Source organism: Pteronotus mesoamericanus, unplaced genomic scaffold (genome assembly GCF_021234165.1).
Source record: "Pteronotus mesoamericanus isolate MK-2021 breed Mesoamerican mustached bat unplaced genomic scaffold, CSHL_Meso_final contig_101, whole genome shotgun sequence".
Lineage (NCBI taxonomy): Eukaryota > Metazoa > Chordata > Mammalia > Chiroptera > Mormoopidae > Pteronotus > Pteronotus mesoamericanus.
In genome coordinates, this window is record NW_026555001.1 from 16,230,553 (window position 1) to 16,245,110 (window position 14,558).

General features: G+C 50.4%; 1 protein-coding gene across 2 annotated transcripts in view; it reads left to right on the top strand.

Annotated features, from left to right (window-relative positions):
• Positions 1-1,280: 1,280 nt before the first annotated feature.
• The window catches only part of KIF3C (kinesin family member 3C), a 33,734-nt gene continuing 20,456 nt past the window's right edge, over positions 1,281-14,558 (top strand). For both annotated transcript variants that reach the window (XM_054568893.1, XM_054568900.1), the window contains exon 1: positions 1,281-3,366. In XM_054568893.1, coding sequence (XP_054424868.1) covers positions 1,831-3,366 — 1,536 coding nt within the window. In that variant the 5' untranslated portion in view covers positions 1,281-1,830. The remainder of the gene's footprint in view (positions 3,367-14,558) is intronic.

A 14,558-nucleotide genomic window follows, 5' to 3' on the forward strand; every position in this document is an offset into this window, starting at 1 on the left:
CATTATTAAGGGCTTGCTTAAAGATAAGTCTTCTCATTGATGCAATATTGTATGATTCATTTTTTTTCATTTGAGCCTCATAACTACGTTGAGAAGTAGATATTATTTCTTGTCCCCTTTCCAATCTTTTTAAAAAGATGAGAAAAGTAAGGCTGGGGCAAGGTGACTGCCCAGAGTCACATAGTTGGATTGAGATCAGGACTGGAAGTGGAATCCAAATTTTGTTTTATGCAAATTATGTATCTCTTTCTGTTATGGAAATGACATTGATCAGGGAAGGCTTCACAGAGGAGGTGCTTGAACTGCCCAAGTGGCAGGGCACCAAGTAGAGAAGGAGACAGGGTCCTCTGAGCAAAGGCACAAAGATGCGACACAACGCAGCCAGTTAAGGAAACAAAACATGGTTCCTAGAGTGTGAGCTCCTTGAGGACAGGAAAGTCCAGCTTCTAGAATGGTGCCTGGGGTTTAGCAAGTGCTGTTTGAAGGAATGAATGAATACCTGTAACTCTCCGTAGGAGGGTAGCTGGAGGGGACGCTGGGAAGTTAGGCAAGAAGATGGAGAGCCTTTTACACAATATGGGAGGCTGATGGAGATGGAGGGGTGCTTATGCGGAGAGGAGGTGAGAAGAAAATCCAGCAGGAAGAAAATCCACCCTCCAACTGGAAGGTGGTTCCAGGAGAGAGGAGTAAGTAGAAATACACCAAAGTAGGGAGAGGAAAGGATTAGGAATTAGGGTACCTGGAGACACCCTGAAGGGGAGGGGTGACGTGTACCTGTCAGCAGACAGAAAGGCGGGAGCATTGGAGAGACGGGGGATGGTGTTTGTGAAGGGAACAAGTGTGGGTAGCCCACCCGATAGGCTGAAGCCTCAACAGTCACTCCGGGGTTTGCATGCCAGCGAGGGCGGGGCCTCCTGGACTGGTGGAGGCAGCAGCAACCTGCCAGATCCGGGTTAACAAAGGCAGGACTACAATTCCCAGCATGCTTGGACCCAGTGGGGTGACGGCGGGCGGTGGCTGCGCTGCACCCGCCTGGTGGCCGCAGGACCTGAGTCGGCAACGGAGCTTGTCATTCCGGAGGGGTCTGCAAGGTGCGGCTGGGCCGTACACCCCTGTGCCCGGCGCACTGGCCGCGCCGGGCACGCGACTCCCGCCCCGCGGCCCCGCCCCTTGCCCCACCCCAGCCGGGTTTGGCTGGGGCCGCAGCGCCGCGGCAACATCACTCTCGCCGCTGCTCCGCCCCATCCCCTTCTGTTTTTCTCATTCTCCGGCGGCGGCCGGGAAGGCGGAGGCAGAAGCATCAGCATCAGCGCTGGCTGCAATGAATGATCCCCCAGCTGGGGGGGAGGACTCTAGGTGAGCCTCTGCTCTCAGGAGGGCCAAGACCCCCGGCCGCCCAGGACCTGCCGCCCCGCCATGGATCCCTAGAGGAGGAGGAGGAGGCGGAGAAGACTGCTCTGCCGCCCACCCCATCCCATTTTCCTCTTCCTTTTATCTCATTGTTGCCGTAGCTGTTTACAGCCGGGCTCCTCTGCCCCAGCATGGGGCGGGCTCCGGGCACTGCCGGTCGGCCGGCGCGGCTCCCGCGGCTGTCCGGCGATTCTGCTTAATTCTCCGTGCCCAGGGTGTGCAGCGAGGACCAGAGGGCGGAGGAGGCCCGGACTGCAGCAGCGGCGGGCCACCTCCCAGCATCCCCACCCTAGGAGGCTGCATGCGGATTGAAGAGCGGCGCCTGGGGGCTGGGCTGGCCCCGCTGATTCCTACCTAGGGAGGACCGCAGGACCGCCCAGGCTACGGAGGGGGCCTTGGGGCAGGAAGGACAGGAGCAAGATGGCCAGTAAAACCAAGGCTAGCGAGGCCCTGAAGGTGGTGGCCCGGTGCCGCCCCCTCAGCCGGAAGGAAGAGGCTGCTGGTCACGAGCAAATCCTGACCATGGACGTGAAACTGGGCCAGGTGACCCTGCGGAACCCCCGCGCTGCTTTGGGGGAGCTGCCCAAGACCTTCACTTTTGATGCCGTGTATGATGCCAGCTCCAAGCAGGCAGACTTATATGATGAAACCGTGAGGCCCCTGGTAGACTCGGTGCTTCAGGGTTTCAATGGCACGGTGTTTGCCTATGGCCAGACGGGCACTGGCAAGACCTACACCATGCAAGGGACCTGGGTGGAGCCCGAGCTGCGTGGGGTCATCCCTAATGCCTTTGAGCACATCTTCACCCACATCTCGCGCTCCCAGAACCAGCAGTACTTGGTCCGGGCCTCCTACCTGGAGATCTACCAGGAGGAGATTCGAGACCTGCTCTCCAAGGAGCCCGGCAAGAGGCTGGAGCTGAAGGAAAACCCAGAGACAGGTGTCTACATCAAGGACCTCTCCTCCTTTGTCACCAAGAATGTCAAGGAGATTGAGCATGTGATGAACCTGGGGAACCAGACCCGGGCAGTGGGCAGCACACACATGAATGAGGTCAGCTCCCGCTCCCACGCCATCTTCGTCATCACTGTGGAGTGCAGTGAGCGCGGCTCGGATGGCCAGGACCACATCCGTGTGGGCAAGCTCAACCTGGTGGACCTGGCTGGTAGCGAGAGGCAGAATAAGGCGGGCCCCAACACAGCTGGAGGGGCTGCCACACAGTCCACAGGTAGTGGCGGCGGTGGAGGGGGCAGTGGTGGTGGAGAGAGACCTAAGGAAGCCTCCAAAATCAACCTCTCGCTATCCGCCCTGGGCAATGTGATCGCTGCTCTGGCAGGCAACAGAAGCACCCATATCCCCTACCGGGACTCCAAGCTGACCCGGCTGCTCCAGGACTCTCTCGGGGGGAATGCCAAGACCATCATGGTGGCCACGCTGGGGCCGGCTTCTCACAGCTACGATGAGAGCCTCTCTACCTTGCGCTTCGCCAACCGGGCCAAGAATATCAAGAACAAGCCCCGGGTGAACGAGGACCCTAAGGACACACTACTGCGGGAGTTCCAGGAGGAGATCGCCCGTCTGAAGGCCCAGCTGGAGAAGAAGGGGATGCTGGGGAAGCGGCTCCGGAGGAAGAGCAGCCGCAGGAAGAAGGCTGTGTCAGCCCCCGCCGGGTACCCTGAGGGGCCAGTGATCGAGGCCTGGGTGGCTGAAGAGGAGGATGACAACAACAACAACCACCGTCCTCCCCAGCCCATCCTGGACTCGGCCTTGGACAAGAACATGGAGAATTACCTGCAGGAGCAGAAGGAACGGCTGGAGGAGGAGAAGGCAGCCATCCAGGATGACCGCAGCCTAGTGAGTGAGGAGAAGCAGAAGCTGCTGGAGGAGAAGGAGAAGATGCTGGAAGATCTGCGGCGCGAGCAGCAGGCCACAGAGCTGCTTGCAGCCAAGTACAAGGTAAGGGCCCCAGAGGAAGCAGGGGCACCCGGAGGTCCCCAGAGGGATCTGGGCTGGCAGGCTTTTCTTTGTGGGACTGTGAGCTGGCCTGAAGCAAGGTGTCCTTTCCCAGCACCATACAATACAGTGCCCTCCTGCCAAATGCGGCCCTGGAAAAGCCAAGAAAATACCAGGGTAGCCTCTCAGGAGCTTCTAGGAGGGCAGATATATACAACACACACACACACACACACACATACACACACACACACACACACACACACGCACACACGGCAAGGCAGGCAGGCAGCCTCTCAAGCCGATGAGTTTGGGCTGGTCTGACCTGCTACATATCAGTCTCTGCCGACGGCCCCGAGTATCAGTCAGGTCCACGGGATGGGCAGGCAGACCCTCGGCCTCATTGGGTCATGGGTTCTCCCTCCTTCATAGCCCGCTCACCTGTGACCTTCCTCTATAGCACCTTCAAACCTCACCCCATTTTAACAATCTCTGACATTTGAATAGCACTTCACAGTTTATGAAATGCTCCACATACACGATCTCATTTGATCCTTATAGTAGCCATCTGGGGAACTGGTTCTTAAATCCCCATTTTAAGGCTCAGAGAAGGGACATGATCAAGGTACCATCCTATGAAGTGGCAGAGCTGAGTGGGAACCCTTGGGCCTCAAGCTCTTTCAGTTCTTGGATGGCAAGGTGGGACTATGAATGGGTTCTGCTTCCTGTGAATAAGGTCCCCTGGGCCCCTGCAGGCAGGCCCCATTACATGTTGTCATTAAAAGGGAAATTTGAGGGATCACACGGAGGGTGGGAAGAGCCCCGGGCTCTACACTGCAGACCTCGAATCTAGGCCTAACCATTCTATAGCTCATTGAGAGACCTTGAGTAAGCGGCTTCCTCTTTTCCTCAAGCCTCAGTTTCTCTTTTTGTAAAACAGAAGATTGGCCTGGGTGATTTCTGAGGCTTTTCCCACCTGGTCATTCTTTAACCTGTATTAATTTGAGCAGCAAACCAACTGGCCCTCAAACCAAGGCCTTGCCCCAGTAAGAGCCCATTCTCCCTTACCCTGGGAGATATCAGGCCTCAGTGTCCTTCCTGAGCTGTCCCCTCCCCGTAGCAGCCCCCAGGCCTTAAGTGGGGACTAAGCTACAGAGGCTCCTTGCCTGGTCAGCCACAGATCTGCTACATTTTAGTGATGCAGATGCTGTAACTCAATGTCCCTGGCATTTTTAGGTCCCTGGAACCCTCAATGCTGAGGGTTGGAGGAAGGACACAGGGACCCATAAGCTGATCACTTCCTAGGGAGAGAAAAACCCTGCTATTTCTTATTTTCTCTCAGGAGTGTGGGCTGGGAGCAGGTAAGCCCAGCCTGGAAGGGGAGAGCTGTGGCCTCTGGAAGGGTGACCCATGGGCTGGATGCCATTGTCTGTGTTTTGGGGATGTGCACCTGCACCAGTGACTGTAGCCTTGCATATTTAGTATATTTAATTCACCTCTGAGAGCTCAGCAATGGTTATGCTGAGCTGCTTCCTCAAAGAAAGGATCAGGGGCCTGGCACATTGGGGGCCATCCTGGGAGAAGCAGGATGTTAAAGGCAGGTCAGTTAGATTCAGTTCTCCCCAGGAGGAAGGGAATCCAGGCCGCCTGGTGCTTTCCTCTGGGAAATCTTATATGGGCAATCTGTCCTTGATTTCTCTACCACGAGCACCCCCTTGCCACACTCCTTGCTCTCCCCACCCCCACCCCATCCTTAAGACTGGGAGGAACTGAGGCTAAGAGGGTACAGAAGCACACTTCAGCCCTGAGGAAATGGGAAGAGGGGATGGAGCAAAGGCTCCAATAGGATCTCCCACTGTTGGCAGCTGACTGGCTCCCTCAGTAAGAGTCTTGGATGTAAGACAATGTGGGGCACAGATAATAGGACAGTCAAGGGATCAGGGAGGCGGATGCCAGAATCCTTGTACCAGAGGCAGAGCCCTCAGAGCCGCATCTTACAGCTGGCAGGGGCCATGGACAGCCGGGTCCAGGACTTGCCCGGGGCCACATGGGTGAGTTAAGGAGAGCCAGGACTCTGGGTTTGGCCCAGTCTCTTTCCATTATACCACAGCCTGATGTTACCTATGCTACTTGATAATCAGAGTAATTCACTTTTGTATAACACTTTGACATCTTTATCTCATACTCCTCCCAGCAGCTCTAAGAGATGAGTTTTATTTCCATTTGACAGTTAATGAAAACTAAGGCTAGGAAGGTTGAGTGACTGTTTGGTGACTGTGACTGATAAGGGACGGAACCAGGACTGGAACCCAGGTTTTCTGATTTCCCTACACCTGTGTTCTTTCCAAGTCATCACAGAGCCCTCCATGTTTGCTCACTATGTGACTCAGGGCAAAGGCCTTTGCCTCTCTGGACCTGAGGTTTCCGTTTGCCTAGTGAGAAGTCTGACATAGCTCCCTGGGGAGTGGGTGAGATGGTCACTGTGTACCACGCTTTCACATATAAGCGAAGGGGGAGGGGTGCCTGGGAAATTCCAGAAGGGGAGTGATTCCATATCCTGTGACTTCTCATCAGGTCCAGCCCAGGATAGACAGCAGCAACAAGCCCAGAATGGCGCCTAGAGAGAGGACCTCTTTATAGCTCCTAAGCTGGACGTTTCCATGGAGGAAACAATTTGAGGGCTCTTTGAGGGATCCATGGGGTACAGAGGGGAGGAACATGTTGGAGATAATCCCAGGCCTGCCTATTTCGCAGGGTTGTGCTGAAGACTGAATGAGATCATTAGTGTGAGGGCATTTGGAATATACTGAAAGCACCAAATAAATGGAGGGCATTAGCAGCCATGGGTGGCTTCTGTCTGCCAAGCCAGGGTCTGGTGATCTCCAAGGCTGACATCTTTGTTGTTAGCTTAGCTCCTTCCTTCCTCTGCCATCCCAGTGTCCTTGCCATAACCCTGCTGTCCTGAGAGCAGAGCCAGGCAAGAAAGATTGAGGAGGCTAGAAGTGAGACCAGATCAGAAGGCGAGAGCTTGGGTCCCTCCTAGAAATGAGCGGAGCTTTTGCTGCCCGTCTACAACATGTTCTGTTTCCCACTTTCTGAATGATGGCATCAAGTCCCCTTCTCACCTCCCCTCTTTGCCTTCTTTTAGTTCACACTACCCCTCTGGGGGCAGCTAAGCCATCGCTGATGCGACCCAGTGCCCTCATTCACTCTCTCTGACTCATCTGTCTGTCTCCTCTGTCTCGCCTGCTTTTCCTGCCTGCCACCTCCAGGCTCCCCGTTCCCTTTGTTCTCCCCTCCCAGTGTACGAACACCATCCCTATCTCCTTAGAGTCTCCTTTCATCTTTACCATGGGCCTCGGGGAATGTTAGGGTGTGCAGATATGTGAGGGGTTGTGATTGGGGGCAGTTCCCTGTTTATCCTCAGTCATTAGCCATCCATACGTATCTCTGAGGGGCTGGATAGCTTACGAGGCCTGTGAGGGAGGGGAGCGGGGAGAGTCCCAGACAGACCCTCACTGAGGGTGGCTCTGCACAGTGAGAACTCAAGTGTCTGTGCACAATGCACACACCTCAACAACGACTGGTGAATGCACTCAGACTGGGCATACATTTAATTATGCAAGGACATTTTTAAAAATGAGTTTTAATTTTAAACTTATTTGGAGGGATTGGACTAGATGATTTCTAAAACTTTGATTCTAGAAACTTTGAGGGAAAGGAGGGTGTTTGGGGGCGGCCAGGGCTGCAGGTGACACAAAATGCCATCTCGAACTGAAGCGAGTGGGACAGGTAGAAGCAGCAGCCCTGCTTGTAAGGCTGCAAGCAAGGAGGTCTAGAGGGAGAAGAGAGGGGCTTCTTGGCAGGAGCCCAGCTCTCTCTGTGGTGGGTGTAGACAAGAAACCCTGCAGGCCCAGAAGTCAGAGGGATGAGGTTACTGCAGGGAGCACAGACTGCACTGACTTTTTATCTCCTTTGTGGGTTCCTCTTCTTCCTCCCACCTATCAGCATCGAATTAGGAGTATGTAAAAAAGGGAGTTTTAAACCCGAGAAACAACAGTAATAACAATAATGATCCCATTTACCTAACACTTGCGAGGTGCAAGCACTTATATACAAACTGTCTCATTATAGTCCCCAAAAGCATCTTCCAAGAAAGGTCTTGTTACTATTTCCCTTTCATGGATGAGAAAACTGAGACCCATTAAGGTTCAGCAACTGGCCCAAGGCCTCATGGTTTGCGTATGGCACTTCCAGTTGAGCCCAAGTTGGTTTGACACAAAATTTGATCCTCTTTTATAGTTAAAGAATTAGGGATCTAAGGTTGGGAACTGGTTTCTGGGAAGGTGATGAAAAATGACAGGAGCTGGTGGAGACGTGTTGAATCTAAGGTGACAAAACCCAGTGGGCAGATGACGATATATCAGTGGAGTTTAGGAGCAAGCACAAGACTGGAAATGCAGATTAGGGCTCATCTTTAGGAGAAGAGGGCTCGAGTGAGACCTGTGGCCCTCCGTTCCTGGCCTTCTCTCCCTGCATGTCAACGACCCTAATTGAGGTCTCCTGTTCTGGCCTCTCTGCTAACCTTATTTTGTAGAGGGGCTATATTCAGGGGTTTAGTGACTTACTAGTTCTGAGAACTCAGTTTCTTCATCTGTAAAATGGGTTAATACCAGTTCCTATGTCATAGTGTTATTGAGAGGACGAAATTAGATAATGGGTATTAAAGCACTTTGCATAGTTCCTGGCATATAAGTGTTCAGTAAGTACTAACTGTTTGTTAGTGCCCCAACTGTCTAATGGATGTTTTCACTTGGCCATCTTCCTCATATGTCAAACACATCACATTTTAGCCTGGCTGCACTATATCTCTAACTGCCCAAGCAAACTACTCCAATAGGAGAACCTCACAGCCCCCTGGTCTACGCTTATCCTTTTAATCTAACATGGTCCTCACTGCTCTTCTGCTAATTGCACTGTTGTTATCCTAGGTTGTCCTGATAATCAGGGAATTATGGGAGTAGATTCAGCTCAATATAAAGAAGAACTTTTAGTCCTGGCTGGTGTGACTCAGTGGACTGAGCATCAGCCTGTGAACCTAGAGCTTGCTGGTTCAATTCCCTGCCAGGGCACATGTGTGGGTTGTGGGCCAGATCCCCAGGTGGGGGCATGGGAGAGGCAAGCAGTCGATGTTTCTCTCCCTCTTTTTCTCCCTCCTTCCCCTCTCTCTAAAAATAAAAAACTAAAATCTGAGTTTAAAAAAAAAAAGAGAACTTTTTACCAATTGGAATTGGGCTGTTTTAGGAGGCAGTGGGCTCCCATCCCTCTGAGTGTTCAAGGAGAAACTGAATGTCAGAGGTACTCTAAAGGGATTCATGTGTCAAAAAAGCCATTGAACCAGGTGATAGTCGAAGTTCCCTCCTTTTAAAAGTCCTCAATTGTTAAGATAACATTTCCTAGGGTAAAACATAAAATATTTTATCTTTTGAAAATTAAAATTGGAAGGCTTAAATGTTAATGTATGTATCCAACCAATAATAAAAGATATATTTTCAGCTTTCTATTATGGCCAGTTAGAGAAAGACAATGTGAAGAAGAGAAGAAAATGAGGGGAAAGACAGGAAAGAAATAGAGGAGGCTAGTAAAGAGGAGAAAGAGAAATGGAGTCAGAGAGTCAGGGAGAAGGAGAGAGAGTGGGTAAAAGGGTACACAGCAAGGTTTCTGGGGAGAAGAAACCCCAATTAGGAGAGAACGTACTATAGAGGAGAGTGTTAAATACTCCATGTTCTCCCACTGTCCTGACCTTGATGGTAATCTCCAAATAGGGCTGTACCCAGTTTCCAAAGACTCCCCAATAATATTAGAGAGCATCTAATTTCCCAAAGCTGGTTTGGTTCCATTCCCATATCCCCAGGGACACCAGCCCCATGCCAGACACTGTAAGATTTATGGGGCTGGGTGATCAAGGGATTGTGTGCATCCCTACCCCATCTGAGTCATCCATGATCCTTGAGAAAAGCCTCATGATAATAAGTGACCACCAATGCTCCAAGCTGGGTCTGGCCTCTAGGTCAAAGTCCGTTGCCTCTTGACACTGATGGAAGCAGTGACTTATATTTCTTCCTATCCCTGGCTGTGTGATCAGTTAACAGAATTGTCATGAGCTCGGGGCACTTTCTAAAGATTTGACCAGCAAGAAGTACATAAAACTAATACATTTCCATAAAGGTTCTGGGCTTCAGGTTATGTGGAGGCTCAGCTGGCCTTTTGGTCCAGCATTGGGTTTCTCCGGATGTGCGTTGGGTGGAGGAGTGTATTATCATATTGCCCTTAGTCATTTTCAGCCCCTGGATGGTGCAAGATTGGATGAAGTGGCTGTAATAATGTTTCCTTTGTGCACTGAGGACTAGGAGGAAGGGCCTGGAATTCAGCTAAAGAAGGCCACCCCTGCCAGCCTGCAGTGCCTGGCCAGCCTGGGGCACTTCGGAGAGCTGCCGAACCTGGTGGCCTGTCTGAGTAGATAAGAAAATGGTTCCTCTTTCCATAGATCCATCAGCCCTGTGGGCTGTGCAAGGCAGAACCTAGTGCTCAGAGCATACAGGGGCACCTGCATCTGTGGTTTGGTATGTTCAGAATTTTTGATAATCTGGAGACATATCTGGGCATTAACTCCTGGTCAGACTAAAGAGTTACTTTCTAGTTGTTTCCCTCGCCACCAGATGTACTCAACAGAGGAGTACCAGGCCCTGGGTTGAATTGTTTCTGCAGCAGTAGGTAATTTAGGCTTTCTGCTTGAGGTGGGTCAGCAGAATAATAGCAGTGGTAATTATAATGGTAGCTACCATTTCTTTAGTGTGTGTTGAATGCCAAGCACTCTGCTCTGTTCTGTTCCTTGTTTTATTCAATCCTCACAGTAGTACCATGAAGTAATACTATTTTATCTCCATGTGACAAATGAGGACACTGAGGCACATTAAGGAAGAAACAATCCACAGTTACGTGCCTAGGAAGTGTTAGGGCCAGAATATGAGCCTGTGTCTGCCTGACTCAAAGCCCATGATCTTAACGCCCCCCCACACTGTAGTACCGACTCAGAAAGGAAGGATTTATGCCATATCCCTGCCTAATAAGCCCCAGTGGGAACTCTTGGCTGCTGAGGTGCCTAACTCACTTGTCTTTCTGTATGATGCAAACCCCCAGCCTCTGACCTCAGCCGAGCACCGCTCAGTCCTGTAATCAACAAATCTTTCTGAGTATCCATGGCCAAGAACATAAATCAGTAGAGTTAACTTTGTTTTGAAATTAAAGTTTCTAGGAGGATCATGAGAACTCACTAATAGTGGTTATCTCTAAAGATTTCAATAGGGAGGGGGTGCTTTTACTTTTTACTTTATGCCTTTTTAAATTTTTATCTTTTTCTTTTCTTTTTTACAGCAAGCATATGTTACTTTGTTAATTAAAAAAAAACTAATCTAAATCTTTTAAAAGAGAAAACTTATAAAAACAAATGTGTTAGCTCTGGCCAGCTAGTTCAGTTGGTTAGAGCATCATCCTGATACTCCAAGGTTGTAAGTTTGATCCCCAGTCAGGGCACAGATGACAATCAACCAATGAATATATAAATAAGTGGAACAACCAATTGATGTTTCTCTCTCTCTCCCTCTCTTTCTCGCAAAATCAATAAACTAATAAAAGTCTCAAAACAAATGTGTTAATACCTGATTGGAAGATTGGCTTAAAGGTCATGAATAACTGAGGGAGAACCAAGGTTGATAATGATACTCAATGACACCCAGTTATTGGTAATTCTGTGACCTTGGACAAGTCAGAGCCCCTCCCAGGGACTATAAAAATAATCAAAAGATGTTTCCTTGCTTTCTGCACCATTTGCTGATTCACCTTAGAAGCAGTGAGTCAGGATCCCAGGGTCAGAGGACCGTCTGAACGGGGAGCCTGGAGGGCTGGAGAAATGACCCAGCATTGCCTGGGAGCTGGAGGCTGTGCGACCCAGGACTACCCACCTAAGCCCTCTGGACCCTGTCAAACGCTGAGTCTGCACTCTCTGATCCTTAGGTCTTACCCAGTTCTGACCTTGTGTGTCTGGCTGGATTTGCATCCCTGGTGCTGAAGAGAAACCTCCTAGAACACGGCAAAGTGAGGGGATGAGGGGAGAAAGAATGAAGGTCAGGATCAGACCTGAGGCGCTCATGCTTTTCTCACTGAAGTAGATGGGCTGACTTTTCTCTTCCTGCTTTTCCCCAAGGTGCACTGAAGCGCTCTGGGCATCCATACCCTGCCTGTATAGTATGAGGCTGGAGTAGAGTCCAGCTCACTCACTCTGCAGCCCATATGTTTCCTGGTCTCTAATTGTTCTCTATTCTTGACGACAGACTTCCTACCATCTGAAAGACTAGTCATCGATGTATTTTGAGCCATCCAAGGAGGCTCAAGCAGGAAACTCAGACTTAGCCTCCTGATTTGTGTCAGAGAATCACCAAAAATAACACTCTTCTTCCCTTAGCCACTGCCTCTTTAATTTCTTTTTCCCTTACTGCTGGTTTCTCAGGGTCTACAACCAGGGAGCCACCAAAGGAGAAATAGGACTGTAATGGTAGAGTAGCTGTATTTCCTAAGAAGCTGTTGCGCTAATTGTTTGTTTTGCTTTTTGTGATAAGTGGTGGGTAAATGTCAGATACTGAAACCACTGATGTTTGATTACTTTATCATTTACCAAGTACTTTCACAACTATTACCTAGCTCACGATTCTCACCCAAAGCCTACAAGGTAGTGGGGATTGTCCCCACATTACAGATGAGAAAACTGAAGTCCAGGGACTGATGCCTTACATTTGGTAGCAAACAGGGTGGCAGAGTGTGACCAGTACTCAGGCTGTCATGTCCAGTGCTCTGTATGTCATTTCATCACGGAACTTGTGAGGTGGCCCTTCCCATGAGCAGTCCAGGTTTTGCTTCCCTTGGGGATGCTGGTGATACTGACAGCCTCCCCCCAGGCACATGGTGTGAGGGCCTCACACAGACAGAAGCATCCTCAGCAGCCCTGCCTGGAAGAGAAAGAAAAGGGGCGTGGAGCTTTCCTGGTGGTTCCTTAGCTGGCAGAGGTGCAAATACCAAATGCTGCTTCTTCTAAGGTGCCTTCCTGCCAGAACCCGGGAGAAGGCTGTGGAAAAGGGAAAACGGCACTGGACTTAGAATTAGGAAGCTGGTGTTCAAATATAAATTCTGCTATTTACTGGCACCATAACCTTGAGCAAGTCACTTCACCTGTCTGAGCCTGAGATTTCTTTTCTGTCAAATGGGGATCATACTTGTTATCTCATAAGGTTCTTGTGATAATTAAATAGGACGATTAATGTAAGTCACCTAGTGTAGCTGCAGGCACATGGCAATTTGCATCTGAGATTCCTGTCTCCTGCAAAATGTCATAGATTAGGTGGCAGTGGCAGGGCAAAGCCTCTGTGGCTTCTCTGTCCTTGTAAAATTATACTTGATAGTATCTTCTCAGAAAAGTCACTTGCTGGGCCTGGCTGTCTCTGTTCTGGATTTCCGCATCAGCACTTAATGAGTACTGGGGCCTTTTTCCTTTACCTTCTGGTTTTATATATGCCCCAGTAACTCCTGAAATATGAAAAGGTGAGCCTCTGAATATCCCAAGCTCTGTCTGCAAGTGGACATTGTCCCTATGGTGATCTTGACTATTAGTTGTGATAGCAGCTGACCTGCCTCTAATACCTAGAATCAAGACTCTGATCAAATTGGGAAATTATCTGGGAAGCGCATAGTCAATAAAGGAGCAAATACACTTAAAGATTCCTTGATTATGAACTCTAGGCTCTGGGTCTCAGTTTCCTCATCCATAAAGCCAAGGGGGTTGGGGTTGACGTCTTTCTGAGGTCACCTTAGCTACCCTGTGATTTATATCCCTCTCTCCATAGTGAGACCATGGTGTCCTGGAGCTCCCAGCCTGTCTCTCCCTCCCCTACCGCCTCTGCTGGCCTTTTAGCTACATTGGACTTATTTAGAACCAGCAGGACCAACCCAGGTCTGTCCACAGGCTCCACCCACCTGTACTTCTTTGCTCTGAGAGATCACACAGGAAGCATTAGCTCAGGCAGCTCAGAGCTCGAGAGAGCCTTTTTCTGGGGACTGGAAACCCCATATTCCTAGCCCTTCTGCTTAGTACCCTCAGCCTGAAGTAGGCCTATGTGTCTGAGGCACTTCTGTCCCCCCTGCCCTCCATAGGTGATCGTTAAGGACAGGGAACTCTAAAGAAAAGGAGGAGATGGTATCCTCAGAGAAATGGGGAAAATGAAAAGCAAAAGCAAAAACCAAAAACAAAACCCTGTTTCAGAGCATTGAAGCTCATGCATGACATATTTCAGAGCGTGGGGGTGACGCCGACAGCATGAATTGAGGCTAGGACCAAGGGGGCTGAGACCTTGCACCTGGATTGAGGCCCACCCGCCGATTCCGTGCCAGAGCCAGCCCCCTCTTCGAGCACAATACAGGTTCTGTCAGGCAAGCTGGGCTGACAGCGTGGGCTGGCGAGTGGGCAAGACTTGGCGAGTCACCGATAAGGCCAGTTCAGTTGTCACTCAGACCACGTGTGTGCTGGGTTCCGGTGGGGCAGGAGAGAGGCACAGGGGCAGTGAACAGACAGAATGGGGTGGTAATGGGCAGTCAGGCATCATCCAGGAATTCTCTTCGTGGAGCCCAAGGCTCAGCTGGAGAGAGAGATTCTGAAACAGGAATCTAGGTGCAATGAGGAGGCACATAACGAAGGGGGATTAGCAAGAACCAGCACAGAAGCCAGCCCTGGGAATCGGGTCATGGCGATGGGGGTGAGAGGAGGGTTAGAAATTGGGAGCCTGGTCGTCTTGGCTGATGCGTCAAATTCCAGGCCTGATTAGCAGCTCAAATTCTGCCTCATAATGTCCAAATGGGTTGGTTACCCAGTCCTTAAACCCATTTGGATATTGCCAGGCAGGATTTTGAGTAAGAACATGGGACTACATGTGGGCAGCTAGAGAAAGTGCAGGTTGAATAAACAATTTTGAATCAGAGGTCCACTGTCTCACTTAAAAATCACCCGAAAAAGCATAAAAGGGTATATTGTGAAGGGGGAGGTCAGAGTTCCACGAGACCTCAAAGGTATAGAGAACAGAAAATAAATGGAG